At 35.5% G+C, this 15,873-nt stretch overlaps 1 protein-coding gene across 6 annotated transcripts in view; it reads left to right on the top strand.

Moving 5' to 3' along the window:
* Positions 1-15,873, top strand: part of SLC4A10 (solute carrier family 4 member 10) — a 306,454-nt gene that overhangs the window by 154,898 nt on the left and 135,683 nt on the right. For all 6 annotated transcript variants that reach the window (XM_073883384.1, XM_073883388.1, XM_073883375.1 and 3 more), the window contains exon 4: positions 9,665-9,803. In XM_073883384.1, the coding sequence (XP_073739485.1) occupies positions 9,665-9,803 (139 nt within the window). The remainder of the gene's footprint in view (positions 1-9,664; positions 9,804-15,873) is intronic.

The raw sequence follows: 15,873 nt of genomic DNA, 5'->3' as shown, positions 1-15,873 counted from the left end.
TATTCATTACCCCTCATGCCCCCTACCAAACGCTGCACATTTTACTCATTCCATAGTTTTGCTTTTTCCAGAATGTCATGTAGTTGGAATTATACACTAATATAGTCTTTTCAGATTGGCTTATTTCACTTAATAATATGCATTTGAGTTTCCTTCATGTCTTTTCCTATCTTTTTTTTTTTTTAAGATTTTATTTATTTTATTTTTTTGACAAAGAGAGACACAGTGAGAGGGGAACACAAGCAGGGGGAGTGGGAGAGGGAGAAGCAGGCTTCCCGCTGAGCAAGGAGCCCGATGCGGGGCTCCATTCCAGGATCCTAGGATCATGACCTGAGTTGAAGGCAGATGCTTAACGACTGAGCCACCCAGGTGCCCCACCCCCCTTGTCCTATCTTGATAGATTATTTTTTTTAGCACTAAATCATATTTCATTGTGTGGATGTACCACAGTTTATTTATCCATTCACCTACGGGGCAACTTGTTGGTTTCTTCTCAGTTTGGGCACTTATGAATAAAGCTGCTAAAAACATCTGTGTACAGGTTTTCTGTGGACATAAGTTTCTAATTTCTTTGAGTAAATACTAAGGAATGTGACTTCTGGATAATATGGTAAAAATATATTTAGTTTTTTAATAAACCTCTTTTAGGTGCCAGTACCATTTTGCATTCCCACCAACAATGTATGAGACTTCCCTTTGCTCCACACCATTGCCAGCATTCAGTGTTTTGGCCATTTTAATATTAGGTGCATAATGGTATCTTGTTGTTTTAATTTCACTTCCCTGATGACATACGTTGTGGAGTTTTTTCATATGCTTATTTGCCATTTGGTGAGGTGTCTGTTAAGATCTTTGGCTCATGTTTATTTGTTTATTCATTTATAGTATTCTTCTTTCTTTATTAAGTATTTATTTTATTTCCAGTATAGTTAATATACAGTGCTATATTAGTTTCAGGTATATGATATAGTGATTCAACAATTCCATACAATACCCAGTGCTCATCACAACAAGTGCACTCCTTAACCCCTTACCTATTTCACCCATCCCCCCACCCACCTCTGCTCTGGTAACCATCAGTTTCTTCTCTATAATTAAGAGTGTTTCTTTGTTTGTTTCTCTCTCCTTTTTTTTCCCTTTGCTCATTTGTTTTGTTTCTTAAATTCCACATATGAATGAAATCATATGGTATTTGTCTTTCTCTGACTTATTTTGCTTAACATTATACTCTCTAGCTCCATACATGTCATTGCAAATGGCAAGATTTCGTTCTTTTTTATCAATGAATAATATCCCATTGCATATACATACCACTTCTTTATCCATTCGTTTATTGTTGGACACTTGGGCTGCTTGCATAATTTGGCATTGTAAATAATGCTGCTATAAACATAGGGGTGCATGTGTCCATTTGAATTAATGTTTTTGTATTTTTTGAGTAAATACCCAGTAGTGCAATTGCTGGATCATAAGGTAGTTCTATTTTTAACTTTTTGAGGAAACTCCTTACTGTTTTCCACAGTGGCTGCACCAGTTTGCATTCCCACCAACTGTATAAGAAAGTTCCTTTTTCTCCACATCCGCCAACACCTGTTGTTTCTTGTATTTTTTATTTTAGCCATTTTGACAGGTGTGAGGTGATATCTCATTATAGTTTTGATTGGCATTCTCCTGATGATGAGTGATGTTGAGCATCTTTTCATGTGTCTGTTGGCCATCTGAATGTCTTCTTTGGAGAGATGTGTGTTTGTGTCTTCTGTCTTTGGCCCATTTTTTAAATTGGGCTGTTTGTTTTCTTATTATTGAGTTTTAAATGTTCTTTGTATATTTTGGATCATAGCCCTTTATCAGATATGTCTTTTGCAAATATTTTCTCCTAATCTGTAGCTTGTCTTCTTATTCTCTAGACATTATCTTTCATGGAGCAGAAATTTTTAATTTAATTTAATTTTTAAACTTTTTTTAGAAATTTTTAATTCTAATGAATTCCAGCTTATTAATTCTTTATTTCATGGATAGTGTCTTTGATGTTGTATCTAAAAAGGCACCAACATACTGAATATCATCTGGGTTTTCTCCTATGTTAACTTCTAGGAATTTTACAGATTTGTGTTTTACATTTAGGAATATGATCCATTTTTAGTTAATTTTTATTAAGGGCATAAAGTCTGTGTTTAGATTAATTTTTTTGCATGTGGATGTCCAGTTGTTCCAGTACCATTTGTTGAAAAGATTATCTTTGCTCCATTGTTTTGCCCTTGCTTCTTTGACAGAGATTAGTTGACTGTATTTATGATATGGATGGAGCTAGAGAGGGGGTCTATTTCTGGGCTCTCTATTCTGTTCTATTGATCTATTTGTCTGTTATTTTGCCAAGATCACACTGTTTGGATTACTGTCACTTTATAATAAGCATTGAAGTCAGGTAGTATCAGTGTCAGTCCTCTAACTGTTCTTCTTTTTCAATATTATGTTGGCTAGTCTGGATCATTTGCCTCTCCATATAAACTTTAGAATAAGTTTGTTGATGTCCATAAAATAACTTCCTGGGATTTTAATTGGATTACATTGAATCCCAATCACATTGGGAAGAACTGACATCTTGATAATATTGAGTCCTCCTATCCATGAACATGAATGTATGGTTTTTTAGGCTCCTTTATTATTTGCACTGAATTTTAAGATTAATACCAGTGCTCTTTCAACTAGGTTATTGTAAGACATAGAAGAGATAGTATATGAAAATAACTGACCCATAGAAGGTATTAATAAATTAAAAATCTGTTTTGTCTTTTTTCTCTTTTTATAATCTCACTGTAGTCAACTACTATTTCAATAAAAGAGTTTAAAGGTTAATGGTCCATTTATGAATATCAAAAAATTATGATCATTTGTAAGATTCTTGTAACTGTTATATTGAATGAATACTCCTTGTGGGATTTAATCATAACTATTGTAACTATTTCTGTCTTATACCATCTCTTTGTATTTATTCAGTGGGTCTAATTGTTATTCTGCTCCTGAATGAAAACACTGGTAGGCTCCCAGTTTTTCTAGTCACTTTTAGGTAACTCAAAGTCCTCTAATCGGTAATTAAAATATTTAGTCTCATGTAATAGTGAAAGTTTGAACTTGGCTTTAACCATAAGGATTTTTCCACTTCTCTTGCCCAGGCCTGCTGCAGTTGAGTAAAGAGGCTGTAGTTGCCTTTTTTTTTTCCCCTCTGACCTTGAACTTCTCCTTCTTCCAGATGCTCTATCATTGTCTTAACTCTGGTCCCTTTAGATTTGGAGCGTAGGAAATGAAAAGAACTAGAGGGGGTGGGGCAGGGAAGTTTTGATTTAACTAGTACAATTGCAAGCTGATATCACACTCTAGGCTTAATAAGGATTTGAAATTACTCATTCTCCCCTGGAGGGTCTCTCACCTGCACTCTCTTCTGCCTTATTGTTTATTCCTCCTCATCCCCTAGGCATTCAGCTATAGCGACATAGTCTCTCTGCCGAAGTCTTGTTGCTGCTGCATGACAGACTCTTGGACAGAATCAAAGATAAGCCCACATTCCACATTCTCTCTCTCTTCCTCTGGTTCTCTGTCTCTCTCGCTCTCTCATGTGACCCATATATGATTCACAGAAAATACACACACTCTCACTGCCTTGATAAATACTAGAAGAGTATGTTATTTAAAGCAGCAATCTCAGTCATCAGTAGCTGGGCAAACTTTGTGTTTCTCAGGCAGAAATCATACTCCAGTCCTTTCCAGGAGGCATATCAAGCCCTTCTGATGCCCTTGGAGCTCTACTTGCTTGACTTGAGGGAGGGGCAGACACCCCCCGTCCCTGCCTTTGTAGGGGAGCAAGAAGACTTGGGACTCACACTATAGCTTTCTCTGAAAAAGTCCTTTCCAATATGTGTCTATGTTTTCAACTTATGACTCTTTATAGCCTTAGTGTGGATGAGGAATTAGATAACTAGGTTTTCAGGAACATGGTTTGTAAATTCTGCATCCTTCTTACATCCTCTTTGGAGAGAAATACCTATTGGTTCTTGGTGCTTCAGCTGAAATATTTATTTTATTAATCTTTTACCTTAGAATGAGCTAATTAGCATTAGTAGCAATAAATATATTATTTCAATTATGTAAATGAATTAAATGTAAGACTGTAAATGAACAGATTGTATATAACTTCAAAAAACATGAGCAAAATTTTAAAGTTCAAATGAAAAATGGAAGATATTGATCTGCAGAGACTGAAGACATGAATTTGAAACAGAACCATTAAAATAATCACTATTTAACAATTTCATGATATAGGTTATCTGAATATTGATTTACCTAAAGTGCAACAAGGATAAAGAGGAAGAAACAAGAATACAGTAATTCAGAAATGCATAATGGTAAACATTTCATTGTGTGAATCTGCTTCCTTGAGCTAAATGTTATAGTGCAAGAGGCTTCCTGTCTTCATGACAGTAAGATCATCTATGTAAAATGCAAATTTTCCGATTCACTTCTGTCATTGTACTTGTTATGTTGTTATAAAAAATATATTTCTCAACATATTTGTTGACTACTCCAGAAAGTGCCTAAAAAATAGAGAACTTTGGAACGGGGCCGACAGAAAGGAGAATATTTTCATTCATTGTTAGGAACAATGTACTAAAGAACCTGGTATTAATATGTAATTATAACCATATAAGTAACATGGCTAATAATGGAAAGATGAAACTTTGCTAAGGAATTTGTTTATTTGCAATTACAATTCTATTAGGGGTTTTCTTCCAGTAGTGTAACTATGTAAGTTTGATTTTCTTACCAACCATTTATTGAAAATATAGTATATATTCGAAATGGAAACAGCTTATTTATTTCTTTCTGATTGTAAAATAATACATGTCCTTTGGAATTCTAGTGCTAATGTACATTAGACAAGCCAAATCCTGTAGTTCTTATTCAGTTCTCATCATTGATTTTATAGCATCTGACATTATTGACTTCTTGTCCTTTTGAAGTCCTTTTCAAACATGGCCCCTGTTATATTATTCTCCATCAGCTTCAAACATGGGCCCCTGTTATATTACTCTCTCCATCAGCTCTACGATCTATAAAGGCAGAGATTTTTTTCTGTTTCCATCAGTCTAATTCACTGCCTAGAATAGTACCTGACCTATGGAAGGTACTCATTAAATATTTAATGTATTGATTCTTTTACGTATCTATCTATTCTTTTTCTGATTCTTTTGTTAACTCCTCTTCCTTCTCCCAAATCTTAAAGCTGATTATTTCCCCAATGTTGAGACTTTCTCTCCCTACTCTTTCATTTTTGAGTCCTCATTCATTATAATCATATGACTTCTCTAAATGCCACCCATGTCTCTATCACTTACCTTGTCCTCTTTTCTAGAATCAAATCTCCAGGTTCCCTGTGACTATCTTTATATGTTTGTCCCGGTCACCTCAAATTTAGCATATCTAAAATTTGTTTTTTAAGCTCCCAGTCTGTGATAGTGGTTCTCATTCTGACAACCATTTTTTTCTCCAGTTTTTTTTTTTTTTGAGAAATAATCGACATATGTCACTGTGTAAGTTTAAAGTATACAGCGTGATGGTTTGATTTACATATATTGTGACATAATTACCACAGTAGGTTAATCAACATCCACCCTCCATTATCTCATATAGATACAATAAAAAAAAAAAGAGAAAAAAAATTCTCCTTGTGATAAGAACTCTTAGGATCTACTCTCTTAACAACTTTCCTAAATATCATACTGCAGTGTTAGCTTTAGTCATCATGTTTACATTACATGCTTGGTACTTGCTCATCTTATAACTGGAAGTTTAAACCTTTCAACCACCTTCTTCCAATTCTCCAGTCCCCACTCCCTGTCTCTGGTAACCACAAATCTCTTTTTCTGTGAGTTTGGTGGGGGCTTTTTTGTGTGTGTGTGGATTTGTTTCTTTGTTTGTTTGTTTTGATTCTACAGGTAAGTGAGATCATATAGTATTTATCTTTCTCTGTCTGACTTATTTCACTTAGCATAATGCTTTCAAGGTCCATCCATGTTACAAGTCTCTTTTAATCAATGACACTATTATTTTCTCATTCTCCATACTTCAAATTCTTAATCATTTTGGCACACCTATATTATCATTATAAACATCACCACTACCATGATCATTAGCATCAATCATCCTCCGTGATATTTATATAATGCTTTATAATCTGAAAAGTAGTTTTGCATGCATAATTTTCTCTCTTGGGAATTGTTCCTGACTTTTTCCAAGAGACTAATTTTGACTATTTAAAATATTTAATTACCTATTGTGCAATAAATTTAAAATTACAATCAAGGAGAAGTAAAGAGTGCTGTGAATTGGGATAACAGATGTCTAATTTAGTTGTGTGCATATGAATGTGCTCATACGTGTGTTTGTGTGTGTATTTTGCAAGGCTGACTGGATAGGCTTGCTGAAGTATATTACATTGAAGTGGAGGCTGAAAGATACACAGGGGAGCTAGAGAAAACAGTGAGTGCAATGACCCTGACATGGAAAGGAACATGGTATTTTTAAGAACCCAAAAGAAGCCTAATGAACCCTGAATGAAATAATAAGGGAAAGAGTGGCAGAAGATAAGGCTAATGAGATAGTCAAGGTTCAGGGCCTCACCACAAACATTTATTTATATGGAAAGTATGATGCTATATTATATTTTATGTTGTATGTATATTTTTCACTTTTGACTTCTGAAATCCTCTCAGTTGTGACTATTATAACCTAATCTTTTAAATAACTGATTAATTGGTTTATTTTCACAAAAATATTTAATATTATAGAATTCAGTAATCATTGTATGTTTGTTACTGATTTACTCATTCTTGTGTTTTATTTATTTATGTTAAAGATTTTATTTATTTATTTGACAGAGAGAGGCAGAGGGAGAGGGAGAAACAGGCTCCCCTCTGAGCAGGGAGCCTGATATGGGGCTCGATCCCAGGACCCTGGGATCATGACCTGAGCGGAAGGCAGACGCTTAATGACAGAGCCACCCAGGCGCCCCTTGCTTTATTTCTTTAGAGAAGATTATTTACTTAGTTGACAGGGAGAGTGAGAAAGAGAGCATGAGCAGGGGGAGCAACAAAGGGAGAGGGACAAGCAGACTCCCCGCTGAGGAGGGAGCCTGACAGTGGGTTTGATCCCAGGACCCTGGCATCATGACCTGAGCCGAAGGCGGATGCTTAACCGACGGAACCACCCAGGTGCCCCTCTTTTGTGTTTTAAAAAAATATTTGAGAATACCAAATGTTTTCTTGGAATACCATTGAATTTATGAGTTTTTCTGCAATTGAATGCCTTTCCATTAGTATACATTCATTCATTTAAGTCTACTTTTATATAATTTAATAAAGTTTTATAATTTTCATCACAAATGTGTTGCATAATTTAAAAAATTTATTCCTAGGTAACCTTATATTTTTGCTTCTAAAATAAATGGAGATTTTTTTTCCTATTAGACTTTTAAATAATTTTTACTATAGTATAGGGATAGAATAGATTTTGTAGTTTGTGTCCAGCAACCTAGTAAAGATCTCTAGGTAAACAATCAGATAATCTTTTAAAAGTATAAACCAAAAAGGAAACAATGAAGGCAAAATCCCCAGGCATCCTTTTTTTTTTTTTTAATTCTGAGAGTGAATTAAAGAATGGACAAATAAAGTTGGGAATATTTAGAGTAGGGGATAATTGGAAAGGAGGTGAAGTTATAGCTACTGGAATGGAACACACTTGATGAAGGGAATGGAAGTGAATTTAATGATCTTTCAGAACTTCCCCTGGAGTATTCCTCATAAAAGAAAATACCTTGATGTGGCTCTCAAGCTGTGACAAGTGCCTTAAATCTAATTGACTGCTGGCTTGCCATTCTGTGCTAGGTGACTCTTATCATCAATGTTTTTAACCTTAAGTTTATCAGAAATGCAGGGATGAGGGATGTGGTATATATATATACAATGGAGTATTATGCAGCCATCAAAAGGAATGAAATCTTGCCATTTGGAATGACGTGGATGGAACTGGAGGGTATTATGCTGAGCGAAATAAGTCAATCAGAGAAAGACATGTATCATATGATCTCACTGATATGAGGAATTCTTAATCTCAGGAAAGAAACTGAGGGTTGCTGGAGTGGTGGGGGGTGGGAGGGATGGGGTGGCTGGGTGATAGACATTGGGGAGGGTATGTGCTATGGTGAGCGCTGTGAATTGTGTAAGACTGTTGAATCACAGACCTGTACCTCTGAAACAAATAATACATTATATGTTAAAAAAAAAAAAAAGAAGAAGAGAGCAGGAAGGGAAAAATGAAGGGGGGGAATCGGAGGAGGAGATGAACCATGAAAGACTATGGACTCTGAGAAACAAACTGAGGGTTCTAGAGGGGAGGGGGTGGGGGGATGGGTTAGCCTGGTGATGGGTATTAAAGAGGGCACATTCTGCATGGAGCACTGGGTGTTATATGCAAACAGTGAATCATGGAACACTACACCAAAAATTAATGATGTAATGTATGGTGATTAACATAACAACAACAACAAAAAGAAATGCAGGGATGTCCTCAGTGCCTTCAACTCCTACACACAAAAAGAAAACCTATTAACAGCTTTGGATGTCTTCCCTACCCTCTTTTCTGTAGCCATCACACAGTGGAATGCCACCTCATTTATAGAATGGGCAAATAAGTCAGATTAGACTAACTGTCCTCAAGCAGTCCCTCTAAAAACAGGGTCTAGACCCAGTTAACCGAACTGGAAACTCTAAGGCCAAATAGCTGGACTAGAAGCCTTGTAGGAAACACTGTCAATCTATGTCCCCAAATTATATAGGTCTCTACTTCAGAACCCCCCCAATTGTAAACAACATGTTCTTTCTAGGAACATCACGTGCACCCTTGAGATTGTGTGTCTTGTGTCCAAACCACACATTCTCTTCCTCCCTTACCAAGAACATAGTGACTTGTGCCATAATCATGGTCACAAGAGATCTTTGAACGTTTAAGCAAACACTACCAGTAGATGATGTAGGGCACAGATGATTTGGGGTTTGGTTTCCATTTATATAGCATTCTGGAAAAGGCAAAACTATAGCAATGGAGACCAGATTAGTGGTTGTCAGGGGTTGGGGAAGGGGCAGAGGTGTGACTATAAAAAAGCATCACGAGGGGGAGTTCATGGTAAATTACACTCAGTGTAAGTGAATTTTATCATAGTGTGTTCTGAATATTACCATAAAGTATAGCATATATGATGAGAGAAAATATGTGTATGTGTATGAGGGAGATACAGAAATAGTTTCTATGATGAGTCCTATAAATAATCCAAAAATAATCATAACATTCAATATTATTTTTGATAATGTATATATCCAATATTTACATTTTAAATAATTATCTCCCAAATTATACTATACTTCATGTAATGCTAAATTTAGTTTTTGTTTTTGTTTTTTTCTAAATTTAGTTTTAATTTCCCAAGTCTACTCTGGATGATTGTCACAGTCAGGGGCAGGGAAGTGTGAATTTGGAGTGGTGTTGAAGTTGGTGACCAGGAAATTTTAAGCTTGAAGTCATGGTAATGCATGTTCATGTCTCTCACTTTCTATAGACACCCCATCACAGCGAGTACAGTTTATTCTTGGAACTGAGGATGATGATGAGGAACACATTCCTCATGACCTTTTCACAGAACTGGATGAGATTTGCTGGCGTGAAGGTGAGGATGCTGAATGGCGAGAAACAGCCAGGTGAGGATTTTTGTTGAAGGGTGAAGGTATACTAAATAATGTTCATACTATTGGAAAAGAGATTTGTAAAGCCACGATTTTGCAAACATCCGTGAGTGCTGTTGATTTCTGAAATTGCTCCTCTGGCCTGGGCATATCTTAAAATGGGATATGGGTCAGAATGAAATCTGAAGGCAGCAATTATAGTAAACAGTGATGCAGAGCCAGCAACAGCTGCAGCCTGAAAGATAAACAGTAGCATAATTTGTGTGTCATCAGGAAAACAATAGGAATCTAAAAGTAATTTATTTCTGTTTTCAACTGTTGGCCTGTGCCCAAATTAGGGATATTATATGATAATTTGAGTGTTGGACTTTTTTAAAGAAAGGGAAAACATAAGAGGCTTTAGGTATACTCCTGGATTTATTTATATACTACTTGATGAGGGTAAAAATTTTTTGTAATGTGTTTCTAGGATATATATACATCTAAGCATAGGGTTTTTTCAAAATAACTTTTCAAAAATTACTTTTCTGTCAACTGTAATTTTTCTATATTGCCATATAATTGATGAATTACTATGAAAGAATAATAAGCTAAATTTTGCATTTGCTTTTCATTTATTCATTCTTACCTTTTTGCTCATTTATTTAACAAACATTTCTGAATATCTGTTATGTGCCAGGTATAACGGATAGAAAACAACAAAAATCTTAGATCTTGCCTTTAACAATCTCACAGTTTAATGAGGGATTTAGACAAGTAAACAAAGCTGTAAATACTGTATAATGAATGCTGTGACACACGTGTGCACAAGGAACTGGGCACACTGAGGGTTGTCCTTTAACCACTGCTTCCCAACTATTAATGTGAATGCAGATCACCTGGGGTCTTGCTGAAATGTAAACTCAGTATGCCTCAGGCATGGAATCTCAGATCCTGCATTTCTAATAAGCTTCCGGCTGATGTCACACCAATGTTTTTGGTTTGAGGATCACATTTTGAGTAGAAAGGATCTAAACCACAAGGGTGAAAGAGAAGGGATCAAGACAGCTTTCCTGGAGGAGGTGATTCCTGAGCTGGCTCTTGAAGGACGAGTTAGAACTAGCTAGGAAGAAAAGCAGAACGGGCGGTAGGCTAGGAAGAGGAGGCGGGATATGCTTGAACACGTCCGTTGACACAGGTTTGCCTGTTTTGTTAGGTTATTCCTTCCGTGGTCACACAGCTCTCCTTGTTAGAAATTCTTTCTGTTGGCCGTATTTGTTTGTGGCCCAGGGACTGACAGCGCTTTAAAAGCCACAGTACACCACTGGATCATATTAAACTTGATTAAACTTGTGGTTGTATTTAATCATTGCCTTAACTCTACCCAGGGTTAGTGTGAAATTAAATGTTCAGTCATGATATTATAAATAATAGTTAATTCTTCTTTGATGTATTTTGAATGGTCTTTACAGGTCCCTTTTACTTAAAAAATACTAGAAGTAAATAGAAGAAAATTAAAATGGCTATTTTACCTAGTTCATCTCTCTTAACATTTAAAAAAATAAAATGAACTGCTAGAATTTAAAATTCCAAAAGTATAGGGGCGCCTGGGTGGCTCAGTTGTTAAGCGTCTGCCTTTGGCTCAGGTCATGATCCCAGGGTCTTGGGATCGAGTCCCACATCGAGCTCCCTCCTCGGCGGGAAGCCTGCTTCTCCCTCTCCCACTCCCGCTGCTTGTGTTCCTGCTCTCGCTATCTCTGTCTCTGTCAAATAAATAAATAAAATCTTAAAAAAAAATAAAATAAAATTCCAAAAGTATAGAAAGATAAAAAAGCAAAAATATCCTCTACTCTTGTTCATATTACCTCTCTTCAAAGGCAATCACTGTTCTTGTGTCTCTTATAAAAATTTTAATACCTAGATCTGCATGAAAATACAATAGGGATTATATACAATGTTCATGCCTCACTTTTTCACTTAATATATTTGGACCATTTTCTGTATTAATACAGATTATTCAATCTTTTTTAATGATTTCATTACATTTAATAATATGAATGAACTTTATTTAGCCACTCTTGATAAGGATTTAGGTTGTTTTATACTTTTGCTACATACAAACATTGCTGCAGTGATCATTCACATGTATGTTTTGGGTTATTTTGTAGGTATTTAGGTAGGAGTTCCACTTCTACCAGTGGAACTTATGTACCAATGAGAGCAGGCTTTCAAATTTTGATAAGATATTACAAAATCGCTTTTATAAAATGTTTTAGTAATTCATATTCTATGAAAAGTGTATGAGAGTGCTTATTTTCCTCAAACCCTTGTGAGACTAAATCATCAAACTTTTACATTTTTTTGCTAATTTTATAGATGAAAAATAAATCTCATTGTAATTTACATTTTTAAAATTATTGGTGAGATTGAACATATTTTCAAAAATATGCTTTAATTTCTTTTCCTGTGAACTAAGTGTTCATTTCCTTTACCTATTTTATGTCAAATCATTTTCTTTATTTGCCTTTTTTAATACTTTAAGTTAATGTTGTTATTCTGTCTGCATTCCCCTTTTTAGTGAAAAAATCATGTAAGTTAATCATTTTCTTCCTGAAGCTTCCTATTATAATATTTTAAATATAGAACCAAACTTGCAATAGTTTTTATATGACTTGGTAGATTTTAAGATTAAGAACCATCTATCCTGTTTTTTTCTTCCAACTGCATCAAAAACTAAATGCTTTGGACTTTTTCATGTATATAATATGAATGCTCATTTTTTTTTGATGACAAAAAAACAATATATGATCTTCTCCCCCAATTAGCATTATAACTTTTGCTCTCTCATGATTGAAGAGTTGTTGATAAAGGAATTTAAAGTGCAAACCTCCCTGTTTAAGGCTAGAAGCATCTGTCTTCAACTGGTTAGAAGAAATACTAGGTATTCCTGGATGTCAGGAAGAAGGGATATCTGCTGGGTATGATGACTATGAAGCTCTGGTTAGTTTGAGACTCTTTATTGCTGAGAGGTACTTTTTGGAAGCATTTCTTTTATATTCCTTTTTTCACTGTCATCCTACATGATAGAACTGAGAAGTAAGATTGGAATGTGTATTTTGTCAGGAGTAACTCCTTTATTCTTAAAATGGCTGACGATTTTTCATCCTCCAGATCAAATAGTGATCTGTTCTTTTAAGCAGTAACTTCCTTGTGACTTGCTCACTCTCATGAAGCTCTGTTATGGCAGAGCTTTCTCTTTATCATAGTTGAGCAGGTAGGATTTTATCTTGCTCTCATGGATTAACCTGTACAACATGTTTATCCCAAACCACTGAAATATATTGCTGTTCATTTATAAAGAACAGAAGAGTGATCCAGTTAATTATTCGTATTCTCTAATGTTATTAAATAGGACCTCTGTTCTTAGCCATGCTTCTGGAACCCTATGCATGGTACAGCTATTTGGGGTTCAAGGAGACATCTGATGAGCAATCAAAACAGTAACAGACATTGAAGAGGAGGGTAGATGAATTTTGGCTGAGACACAATACGTCAGGGAAGAACAGAGTGTATTTATTGAGGACTTAGAAATGTAGTGAGTTTTAGAGTGGCAGAAGTAATTTTGTTCTGGTTGCCCTAGTTCATCTAAAAAGACTAATTTTAGTTAATTTAGGACTCCATCTGATTTTCCAAATGCAATAAATCATTAGCATAACTATTTGAAGCACTTCTTTCTTTTGATTAGTATTCCAGTGGAGATTAATAATTTTCTACCCTAAGAGTAGAAATAAAAAGGATATTTTATCAGCACATTGCACCTGTCACATATCACATCTTGAATAATTCATGCCCACTGTTGTTGCCAAGCAAAACTTAAGCAAAGTTTTAGATTTTGAAACTAAATTTTTGAATCATAGTTATTTAATAAATGTTTGTGAAAACCAGCAGTTCACTTTTAAAAACCCTAAAAGAAGCCATATGAGAAGAGCTAATGAAATCAACACAATTACAATGTCCTGCTTATAATTCTATTAATGTTATTAATAGAAAAGCACGCAAAGATACCACAGCTGTGCAATTATGAAGACAACATATTTGACTCACTGTGGTTGCCCTTTAAAAGTGCTTCCCACAAATGAGCTCAGAAGAGACAAAAGCAGGGGGTAGCAGTTGGCCTCTGATACATACATGGTAGTGTCAAAAAGGATTATTGCATCAAAACAATTGTATTGGTTCTGTGAAGGCATTTGATATTCAAAATTAGGAAAGGTTAAAGTCGTCATTAAGATTTTCCCAGGAGATGTGAGATGTGAAGATAATATGGATTAAGAACAGCGAGGGGAACCTGGGTGGCTCAGTGGGTTAAGCACCTGACTTTAGCTCAGGTCATGATCTCAGGGGTGGAGCCCCTGTGTCAGGCTCCCCTCTCAGCGGGGAGTCTGCTTGTCCCTCTGCCCCTCCCCCTGCTCGTGCGCTCTCGCGATCTCTCTCTCTCTCTTGCAAATAACTGAATAAAATCTTGAAAAAAAATCTCTGTAAGAACAGCTAATATTTCTAGGTTTGGATATATTTCACTTCCCCTTTCCCTTTAAAATAGGCACTTTATGGGTGCCTGGGTGGCTCAGTTGGTTAAGCGACTGCCTTCGGCTCAGGTCATGATCCTGGAGTCCCGGGATCGAGTCCCACATCGGGCTCCCTGCTCAACAGGGAGTCTGCTTCTCCCTCTGACCCTCTTCCCTCTCATGCTCTCTATCTCTCATTCTCTCTCTCTCTCAAATAAATAAATAAATCTTTAAAAAAAATAGGCACTTTATGATTACATATGTTATTGTCTAGCCTCCACCCAAACCATGTCCCTCCTCCACCATCTGTAGCCTCAACTCTACCCAAAAGGGGATGTTTTCTCTTAAGAGTCCATAACTTCTCCCAAGGCTATAATTTTGGATGATATTTTACTTTCTATTTGGGTAGAACCAGAGAATAAAAATTCCTAGAAAAGTTAAAAGGAATTAGTAGGAATAGAAAACAGAAGGAGTTAATTTCTAAGGAGAACATCTATTTCTAATTTGCAGAAGAATTTTATTTTGTAGATTTTTAATATGAGTATTGTAGAAGAGATTATCATTTCTTAATCCTCAAAGAATTCATGAAACACCTATTTTATGTTGCTGCTGTTTAGTAGAAGGAGATTCCAATGTGTTAATCATGGATGAAAACAGATCCAGACACACTGTAAGAAAATCAAATAATCTCAGAGTTTAAATCCGCCCCCCAAGGAAAATGTCATACAATTGGCCTACAGTTTTTATTTTTTTCATTGTTCATTACGTCTCATTCATGCCTGTGAGACTCTTGTTTGCTATTCAAACAAATGTCAGCTGAGTTTATTTGAAAACTGGAATAAATTGCAGCACTTTAGGTCATTAACTGCAATCAGGCATTTTGCAACTGACTGTCTATTCAGTGACTACAAATCTTTAAACAGGATTTGGTGTGTTCCCAGACCTCTTAATTTCGATCTTTGAAATATGAAATGTAATAAAGAAGCAGAAAAGAGAGATATACATATGTATTTGTGTGTGTGTGTGTGGAGAGAGAGAGAGAGAATACATGTATAGGATATATACATATATATTTTTAATATATATGTCTTTTAAAAATAATTATTTAAACAGCTCTTAATGCTTTTGGCATCATTCTGGAGTTGGCCTAAAGCACTGAATCTTGAAATGTTTAGACTTGATATTTGTAACTTGTGAGTTTCTTTTTATGGAAAGTATCTTATGCTTCTTCCTATAATATTCATAAAATCTATGGCTAAATCAAGCTAATATCCATATATTTGGTTACCTTAACTATCAGACTGGAATTCCCAGATATTCCATTCTTCTTTTCTAAAGGACTAAGCCTCCAATCTGAAGGAAATTATGCTAAAGGAAGGACGATACCTTTAGGTTTGTTTTTTAAAATTTCTTTTCAGAGAGACATATAAATCAATGGAATAGAATAGAAAACTGAGAAAGGCCAACCCAAGTACAGCTACCTGATTTTTGACAAAGAGCAAAAGCTATTTAGTGGAAAAAGAATTGTCTTTTCGTCAATGGTA

The sequence above is a fragment of the Callorhinus ursinus genome, unplaced genomic scaffold, assembly GCF_003265705.2.
Source record: "Callorhinus ursinus isolate GAN/ISIS: 27379988/994484 unplaced genomic scaffold, GSC_fseal_2.0 scaffold2, whole genome shotgun sequence".
NCBI classification, from domain to species: Eukaryota; Metazoa; Chordata; class Mammalia; order Carnivora; family Otariidae; genus Callorhinus; species Callorhinus ursinus.
This window is presented reverse-complemented; position numbering and strand designations above follow the sequence as displayed.